Here is a 10,000-nt window from a genome sequence, read left to right on the forward strand (position 1 = left end):
TGTCCGTATCTGCTTCTATACTCTTCGCATCAAAGTCCCAGACAGTTGAGCTTAGCAGCAATCTCACAGTCTGTTGGAGGGGTGGAGATGGGAGCAGAACAGAAAACCGACAGAAGAGGAATGGACAGAGCTTTTTTTTCTACCTTCACTCCAAACAAACGTCAAACCCGGAGGAAATGAGAGACACCAATCCATCTGTGTCCTTAGAGGGAATCTTATATTCAGGGCTGGATCTCTCAGCCTTGTGCTGTGACATCAGGGGAGTGGAGCCGTGAAGGAGCTCCCGGCTGATGGCTAATCTCTGATCCGTGTGTGACCGGAACACTAACCCCAACCCAGGAGGACACACATAAAGAAAGTTAAAACACATCTTAGAAAATATGGATCAAGAGTTGGGGAGGAATGAAATGAGGGAAGAATATACTTTCCAAAATAGAAATTTGAGCCAGAGAAGTTAAATGTATCTGCTCGGTCCACCACAAGCTCATTTTCACCTCGTTCCCCTTCTTGTCCAGTTGACTGGAACAGGAAGTCAGCGGAAATTGTTCCCCCGGAACCTGTGAATTTTTTTTATAACACGTCAGAGCTGATTGTCACAGTGCTGACACTCCCCGCAGGAGAGGAAAGGCTGCTAGCTGTGTGTGTGTGTGCGTGTGTGTGTGTGTGGGGGGGGGGTGTCTGCATGCATGCGTGTGCATTGTAGTGGGCTTGGGAGCATCTCTGAGGTCTTAGTTTCTGTGTGTACTGGGCTGTATCTAACGTAAGCCAGCGAGAGGGGCCAAGGTCTGATTTCCAGCCCTATTCAGAGCCTTTAATAGTCAATAACAGGCTGTTTCCTCTTCGGTGTTCAAGTGTGCCTCGAGAAGGTCTCTGTCACGGGGTGAGCGCAGAGGGTGGACCCAAACACAAGGAGACAAACAGGCAGGATCAATGTAAACAGAAGACTTTACTTCCAAACAGGAACGCGGCAGGTATAGTCACTTAGCCACCAATAAAAAACCAGAGACTGGAAGTATAGAACGCCAGGAGAGAGACAAGACCAGGACCGGACCACACACGGGAAACAGACAGAATACCAGGCCAGGGAAAACCAGGGCCTCAACTAAACAACTAAGACTCCTATAATGTATTAATATTACAGCTTTGTCAGCAATTAGAATACAGTATGAGTACATTTTTTTTATCAAACCCAGTCTTATCTTTGATTCTCGTGTTATATATGCTTAATATTACCGCACACTGAATGTTTTTAAGATTCTTAAGTAACTGGGATACTAAACCAACAAGTTCTTATGGGTTCCTAGAGAAGTAGCAGCGCCACTAAACTACTTTCATCTGGTAGTTCATGAGGTCAAAGATGAAAGAAATGTTTTCAACTCTCTGGCCACCACCCAGATTCCTAGTTGCATCATTACAGCCTTTCCCTCACCAACTGAAGTAAATACAGGAGTGGAATATAGCATGCTAGCAGCTAGCAGGAATATAGCGTGCTAGCAGCTAGCAGGAATATAGCATGCTAGCAGCTAGCAGGAATATAGCGTGCTAGCAGCTCAGTGAGCTGCTAGGAGGTGCATAGTGAGAGATCTGTCCTCACATTCACCCACACTCCTCTGTGGGAGACTGGAGGCACACAGGTCCAATTACAACAGCACACACCCACTCTTCCTCCTTATCTAGTTCTCTCTATCTTTTTCATTTCTTATCTCCCTCTCTCCCTTTCCTTCTCTCTCTTTCTTTCTCTCTCCCCTTTTTTCTCTGTCTTTCTCTCTGTCTCTCTCTCTCACAACTGCTACATCATATTTCCTTTTAACTCCTAACCATCTGGATGACTGGGAGGCACAAAGCAGAGTGATTAATTGGTTGTTTTGGACGACCCAGACTATCATTACTGCTAAGAAGGATCTTCAATGCTGGATTTACCTGATGTGAAAGTCAGAGGTCACAAGTCAAGTTAAATCTGTGTTAGCTCGACAAAAGAAACAATGGTTGTTCTGGCATTTAATGTTTCAGAACCAATTTAAAGTTTGCATTAATTTCCTAGACTTTTTGTTCAAGAAACGTCTTCTTTTAGTTTTCCTGGAGTTATTCTTGGCAAAAGCACTTAAAAAAAAAAAGTGAATCTGAGTGCCAATTGAAGGTCTACCTTCTCGAGCTTATCCAATATCACCAGAATGAGTCAATGCAACTAAACAGGCAGATAAAGAGACAGATCCACTATATACAAACCTCTCAACACCTGGGTGTGTTCTTTTAAAATGCATAGATAATGTAGAGTATGGGTGGATAATGTACAGTATGAATAGATAATGTACAGTATGAATAGATAATGTAGAGTATGGGTGGATAATGTACAGTATGAATAGATAATGTACAGTATGAATAGATAATGTAGAGTATGGGTGGATAATGTACAGTATGAATAGATAATGTACAGTATGAATAGATAATGTAGAGTATGGGTGGATAATGTACAGTATGCATAGATAATGTAGAGTATGGGTGGATAATGTACAGTATGAATAGATAATGTACAGTATGGGTGGATAATGTACAGTATGCATAGATAATGTAGAGTATGGGTGGATAATGTACAGCATGAATAGATAATGTACAGTTTGGGTGGATTGGAACGCACAGCAACTGTGTGAGAGAGAACCACAGATGTGGAGGAGATGGAGTGAGTGAGTGTGTGAGTGTGTGAGTGAGTGAGTGAGTCAGTGAGTGAGTGAGTGAGTGAGTGAGTGAGTGAGTGAGTGTGTGAGTGAGTGAGTGTGTGAGTGTGTGAGTGTGTGAGTGAGTGAGTGAGTCAGTGAGTGAGTGAGTGAGTGAGTGTGTGAGTGTGTGAGTGAGTGAGTGAGTGAGTGAGTGAGTGTGTGAGTGAGTGAGTGTGTGAGTGAGTGAGTGTGTGAGTGTGTGAGTGTGTGAGTGAGTGAGTGAGTCAGTGAGTGAGTGAGTGAGTGAGTGTGTGAGTGTGTGAGTGAGTGTGTGAGTGAGTGAGTGAGTGAGTGAGTGAGTGTGTGAGTGAGTCAGTGAGTGAGTGAGTGAGTGAGTGAGTGTGTGAGTGTGTGAGTGTGTGAGTGAGTGAGTGAGTGAGTGAGTGTGTGAGTGAGTGAGTGAGTGAGTGAGTGAGTGTGTGAGTGTGTGAGTGAGTGAGTGAGTGAGTGAGTGTGTGAGTGAGTGAGTGTGTGAGTGAGTGAGTGTGTGAGTGTGTGAGTGAGTGAGTGAGTGAGTGAGTGAGTGAGTGTGTGAGTGAGTGAGTGTGTGAGTGAGTGAGTGTGTGAGTGAGTGAGTGTGTGAGTGTGTGAGTGAGTGTGTGAGTGAGTGAGTGAGTGAGTGAGTGAGTGTGTGAGTGAGTGAGTGAGTGAGTGAGTGTGTGAGTGAGTGAGTGAGTGAGTGTGTGAGTGAGTGAGTGTGTGAGTGAGTGAGTGTGTGAGTGAGTGAGTGTGTGAGTGAGTGCAGTCATGCTGATGGTCCTTAAACAGCTGCACCCACCAGTGGAGCTTTGAGGGCAGTCGTAGTTCACTGTGTTCTCTCCATCCACCCATCATATCATTCCATCCGTCCTAGCGCACACACACACACACACACACACACAATAGACATGAATGATGAGCACACGCACACACTCCAGCTAAGCGAAGCTTGCAGACACATCTCTGAGGACCAAGCAGCTGTGGTCAGTCTAGGTGAGCATGTTAGTGTTGAGAGGCTAAGCACGGCTAGACGCTCCAGTGAGCGAGCCGTGCATGCAGTAGAACACATGCACCGTCTGGATACACAAACACTGACTCGCAAACACACACACACACACACACCTGCGTGCTCATAATTTAGGCTTTCACCATATACTCCTTTGTTTGTAAGTCCCAGTTTTTTTTCCTTTTGAAAGTGCTGTGTTTGTGTGTGTGTGTGTGTGTGTGTGTGTGTAGTCACACAGGGCTGTGTTTGAAAAAGCAGTTCCACTTACTAGTCCATTTTTCACACTGAAGCAGGATAGCGTTTCTATCTGTTCAAAGAATAGCAAATAAATATGAGCGTGCAGGTATCATTTGTATAAAGGCAGCTTGGAGCCCAGAACACACACACAGTGCTGTAGTTCTGTTCTGACAGTAGTGAAATGAGAAATCCTCAGAGCAGATTTGTCATGTGTTAGTCCAGGCAGGCCCCTGGCTGTCTGACATATCTGAGAAGCACCCATAGACACATTATCCCTCACATACAACACAGACCATTCCCTTTTTAATGTGTGTGTGGGGGTGGGTGGGTTTGAGTGTGTGTGTGTGAATGTTTGTGCGTCCTTGACAGTTTCATGATGCGTCTCTCTTTCGGCATACTCGACAATATTCAGTCTTTTTGACAGTTGCCATTGTTGAGTGGAAGGCTTTGTGTATGTATATGGATTGCATAGTATATTTACAGGTGTATGTATAAAAACATCAGTATTTTGTGAGGGGGACAGGGGGAGGGAGAGGGAAGGAAGGAGGGAGAGAGAGAGTGAGAGAGATGGAGGGGGAGAGAGAGGGGGGAGAGAGAGGGGCGGGAGAGAGAGAGAGAGGGATTCATTTTGTTTAAAAAAAACAAGATGAATTGTAAATACGCTTGTGTGAACCCCCTGACTTTCATTCAGATGGCAGACAAACAAAGAACGTGAGGGATGGAGTTAAAGAAGAAGACAAAGAGAGTGAGGAAGAGAAATAGAAAGAGGGAGAGAGGCCCATGGGAAATTGGGGAGAATGAATCTGGACTAGTGTGGAAGAGAGGCGTTGTCTTCAATGTAGGCCTATGCACACACACGCACACACACACACACACACACACACACACACACAGATAATCTAATTCCCTTACTTGATTACCTCATAATATATATTTAGAAAAAAAAACATTTAAATAATACACCTGGCAACATATCTTACCAATACCTAGCAACATGAATGTCCTAGATACAATAACTTTGCTCAGTTGCACTGCTCCAAGGTCAGACGTACAGCTCCGTCTCAGAGCCAATCAGCACTTCTCCTCCCTCCTTCCCTCCCTCCCCACTACCCTCCATCTCTGCTTCCTCTCCTCCCTGATCCCCATCTCCTCCCTCACCTCCCCCTCCTCCTCTCCTCCATCCTTCCCTCCCTCCCCACTACCCTCCGTCTCTGCTCCCTCTCCTCCCTGATCCCCATCTCCTCCCTCACCTCCCCCCTCCTCCTCTCCTCCTGTGCTCCCTGTCAGTTGTGCTCCCTGGTGGAGTCCCCCCCCCCTCGTGCTGCAGGTCTGGACACAGCTTTTCACCGAGAAGAGCTTCGTAGATACAACCCCTGGAGCTCAGCCAACATGAGCCATGTCTGTACAGCACACGACATGGAGGTTATTATTAGTGTAACCTCAGGAGTGAACCAAACACACAGGGAGAACTGAGACTGCATGTGAAACCCAAGCTTTCCACCCCCTACTCACCGCCAAACTCCTGGGGAACAAGTGTTAGAGGGAGGGATGGATGGGTGGAGGAAGTGTTAGAGGGGGGGGGGGGGGTGGATGGGTGGAGGAATTGAGAAATGAAAGGATGTTGCAAGTGTGGGAGTCTTGTGGGAGGATAGGATGAGTTTGGATTAGTCACTAGATTCTCTTGAAAGCATGGATGTGTTGCCTTTAATACTGACAATACAATCCACACAATCTGCACTGTGCTCAAACTCATCTACATACATCTTCGATACACCCTACGTAGGAGGCAGAGTCAGGGATGGAGGTGGACAGAGAGAGAGGAAGAGAGAGAGAGAGAGAGAGAGAGAGAGAGAGAGAGAGAGAGAGAGAGAGAGAGAGAGAGAGAGAGAGAGAGAGAGAGAGAGAGAGGAAGAGAGAGAGAGAGACAGAGAGAGAGAGGAAGAGAAAGAGAGAGACAGAGAGAGAGAGGAAGAGAGAGAGAGAGAGAGACAGAGAGAGAAGGTGAACAGTGGAGGATAAGGGATCTCTCTCCCTAGGCATCTTTCTTTCTCTCCCTTTATTTTTGCTCTGTTCTCCTCTCTCTTTCCCTCTCTCACACAAGTCAGTGAATTGGGAGGATCTGAATGATTCAAGCCTCCAATGGTGGCAGGACACTTTGAAAGTCTCTTCGTTGTGTTTCCTGTGCAGAGGTCACAGCTGGCCACTGGCTCCCTTTAAACCCAGCAACACCAAGTACAGGAAGCAAGAATATTTACTGTTGTAACAGAGGGACAGGAAGCACAATTACAGCTATTTTGCCAGGCATATCAAAAGCGATTCGATGACGTATTAAAACGGATTGATGGATGGTGCTAGAAGATGGCGAAGCTCATCCGGACGTAGAGGCCAGCTGGAATGACGGTGTGAAGGGTTGTGACCTGGAATCCCGTGAGCACACAGACCTTTGCTTACACTCTGAATATCCCTGAACTCGACTTTTGTAACAGTCTGTTCCACACGGTCATCGGACAACACACACACGGACATTTGATCTTCCCTGCAGCGGCTCATAGAGAAGCACCTGGCCAAAGCTGACCCAGATAACTCATGGGGTCAGAATAGGTCAGAGGGTTGCTGCTATTCCAGGATTGTCTGTATACGTTGATAAATGCTGGGAGTCCAACACAACTTCACTCAGCTCCTAGAACTTCTGAATGTGTGTAGTCAGTACTTTTGATGGGTCTCAAGTCTCACCGGTAGCAGCCAAATGTGTTGCTCTTTACCAATTCTGGAAAGGGACAGCCAGTGTTTGTTATATTGAGTTGTTGGTATTGAGTTGTTTGTTTGATATACTTTTGGGTAAACAGAAGAAGAATCAAACTGCCTCCTTAAGGAATGTCTACAGAAAATAAATATCAACAGATATCACGCCTCTCCTCACCTCTCCTCATCCCTCCTCTCCTCTTCTCCCCTCCCCTCCTCACCTCTCCTCATCCCTCCTCTCCTCATCTTCTCTCTTCACCCCTCCTCTCATCTTCTCCCCTCCCCTCCTCTCCTCTCCTCACCCCTCCCCTCCTCCCCTCCTCCCCTCCCCTCCCCTCCTCTCCTCTCCTCATCCCTCCTCTCGTCCTCTCATCTTCTCTCCTCTCCTCTCCTCACCCCTCCCCTCCTCTCATCTCCTTCCCTCCTCTCCTCTCCTCACCCCTCCTCTCCTCTTCTCCCCTCCTCACCTCTCCTCATCCCTCCTCTCCTCCTCTTATCTTCTCTCCTCACCCCTCCTCTCATCTCCTTCCCTCCTCTCCTCACCCCTCCTCTCCTCTTTCCCCCTCCTCTCTGATCACATCAGCTGAAGTTGTGTCTGCCAGCCTAACAGGATGTAGCAGCCCCGGACCGCAGGTGTGCTGCTCAGAAAGATGCTAAGGCAGAGTGTCAGCTTGTTTATTGGCTCTCAGTGATGCCCCAGCACTGTGTCGGTGTGCTCTGGGTTAGTGGGCTGAACGGAGCGTAGCTCCTAGCCCAGGGTGAAGGGTCAGCCTCTCTCCGCTGCAGCCCTGCTGTACTGGGGATGTTCATAGGATTTAGCTTTGACTGAGTCCCTGGGGAAGACACACGCACACACAGGCGTTGCAGCGATGGACATCGGTCACTATGGCAACCGATGTCAGACCAGCAGCTGTCTCTTGTGTGGTCACACACACATACGCCAAATATACCACACTCATTACACACACACACACACACACACACAAGCACCCTCCCCCCAACACACACACACTAAGAGAGACACACACCCACTGATGCTCTGCCTCACTGTCTGGTTTTCTGTCAGATCCTCCCAGTTAGCTAGAACAATTTGATTAGGTTTCTTATTTTTCATCAAAGTGCATCAGTGTTTTCCTTTATTTATTTGAAGCCTGTGTGAACTAATCATTTGCATAATATAGATGTATTATGAGTAGAGTTGCATTTCTACCATGATCTGTCTAAGACAGACATGAAAGTAGTTGTTGTTTATGTGTGCTGGGGCATATTTACTGATTTACTATTTCTCTTTTCTTCCTGCTTATCCAGCTTTTAGCTTTCTAGGAAGTCTCCATTTGCTGTTGGAACGGATTTAAATCTGCAAACAGTAATTTTAACAATTTTTTCTATCTCCTCCTTTTTCCCCTCTTTGTATCCATCTCTTCCTCTCCTCCATCCCTCTACTCTCCTCCTCTCCTCCCTCCCTCCCCCACCCGTCTCCCTTTTCCAGCATGTGTCAGAGTTGTTGGCGGTGGTGCGTCTCCCCTTCATCCACCCGTCCTACCTGCTAAACGTGGTGGACAGGGAGGAGCTTATCAAGACGTCGGAGGCCTGCCGGGATCTGGTGAACGAAGCCAAACGCTACCACATGCTGCCCCACGCACGCCAGGAGATGCAGACTCCCCGGACCAGGCCTCGGCTCTCCGCAGGTACACACACACACACACACGCTCACACACACACACACACACACACACACAAGAGCGATGAAGGACTTATCATTTTCTGTGTGGGTACACAGCTGTTATCTATCTGGCATGTCAAATGTCTGGTTATAACATTTTATAATCAGATTAAATATATTATATTCTTCCTAGAGGCATGTCAAGCTTAGCACCCGTGTCAAAATCCTACAAGGAGCTGTGCTATGTGTGAGCCAAGAACAGTCTGGTGGAGTACAGCCAGTCAAAACAGTGTCCCAGGGTTTCTGGGCATCTGAACTCTGTGTGTTTTACAGTAGGCCCACAACATAAACATCTCCTTCTGCCTACTAAACACCAGCTGGGCCCATTACGGTCATTCCTTTTATTCCAAGCAAGCGGCCAACCATTCACTTTCCACCCATTCGCTCTCGATGGCATTCTATTTGTTTACATCATTAAATCAGATATTTATGGAAAAAAGTGTCCTCTGACAAAAAAGTAAATTGCTTTTGGCCATTAGATTTTCCCTCTGGTCGTCCAAGACTGTGGTCTTTCCCCCAGTAAAGAACCGTCTAATTACTGTGTGTGAAACGTTTTACGGACTTAGCACGGGCAAGCCCGCCACCCAGCAGAACTTATTTTCTGCTTGGCGGAATTAAGGTAATTGCTAAACAAATGCTGCTTTATGGCATGGATGCTTTACTGGGTTGTCCTTCTGTTCTAGCCAAGGAGTGCTTGACGGCGAACAAAGAGACAGGGAATGATGGCTGTGGTGGTTTAACGGCTGACGTGTTTAACTGGGGGAGCAGAGAGTTGTTGGGCTCCCAGGGAGAGATGCAGGTTTTGTTACCTGTGGTTGACATGAAGCCATTACTCATAAAAACCCCACCACTCAATATGCTTCCATTTGCTTGGGGAGATTTTTATTTCAATCAACTTTTTCTTACCCTCCCATCAACAACATACGTTTATACTGTATCCATAATGCATGGCCAGACTTTAGTCTCCACACACTGTTTAAAACAATTCCGAAATACACACATTTCTGCATCTTAATTTAATTCATGAAGTCCCAGAACCAGATGGTTTGGAGGAGGGCAGAGTGAAGGAGTTTAACTAAGTTTGTCCCCTCCGGCCATAAACTGATCTGACACTTTAGCTGTGCTGTCTGAACCCTCAGTGTGTTTGTCATTCAAGCTGCTTCACTCTGGGCATGTGGTAGCGTCTGTGTTGCTGCTAGAGTTTGGCCACATGGTGATGTGTCTACGAGGCTCCACGATGCACAGCGCGGGGGTCAGTCAGGTAGAAGGAGAGGCTGAGAGACACTCCACACCAGGGGCCCTGAGTTTTGGGGGGGGCCTGGCCCCGGAGCCTCCGTCTGAGGGGGGGGGGGGGCCCTGGCCCCGGAGCCTCCGTCTGAGGGACTGGGCTGGGCAGGAGGAGGAGGACAGGAGAGGGGAGGACAGGAGAGGAGAGGGGAGGATAGGAGAGGGGAGGATAGGGGAGAGGAAGATAGGAGAGGGGAGGTCAAGAGAGGGGAGGACAGGAGAGGGGAGGATAGGAAAGGAGAGAGGAGGGTAGGAGAGGGGAGGATAGGAGAGGACAGGAGAGGAGAGGATAGGAGAGGAGAGGAGAGGAGA

The 10,000-nt window shown here is 47.5% G+C and overlaps 1 protein-coding gene across 1 annotated transcript in view; it reads left to right on the forward strand.

The window, feature by feature from the left end:
• Nucleotides 1–10,000, forward strand: part of klhl29 (kelch-like family member 29) — an 82,635-nt gene that overhangs the window by 44,606 nt on the left and 28,029 nt on the right. The window contains exon 9 of the mRNA XM_084700290.1: nucleotides 8,168–8,366. Coding sequence (XP_084556416.1) covers nucleotides 8,168–8,366 — 199 coding nt within the window. The remainder of the gene's footprint in view (nucleotides 1–8,167; nucleotides 8,367–10,000) is intronic.

This window comes from Hypomesus nipponensis, chromosome 6 (assembly GCF_054491055.1).
Source record: "Hypomesus nipponensis isolate SF chromosome 6, ASM5449105v1, whole genome shotgun sequence".
Taxonomy (NCBI): Eukaryota; Metazoa; Chordata; class Actinopteri; order Osmeriformes; family Osmeridae; genus Hypomesus; species Hypomesus nipponensis.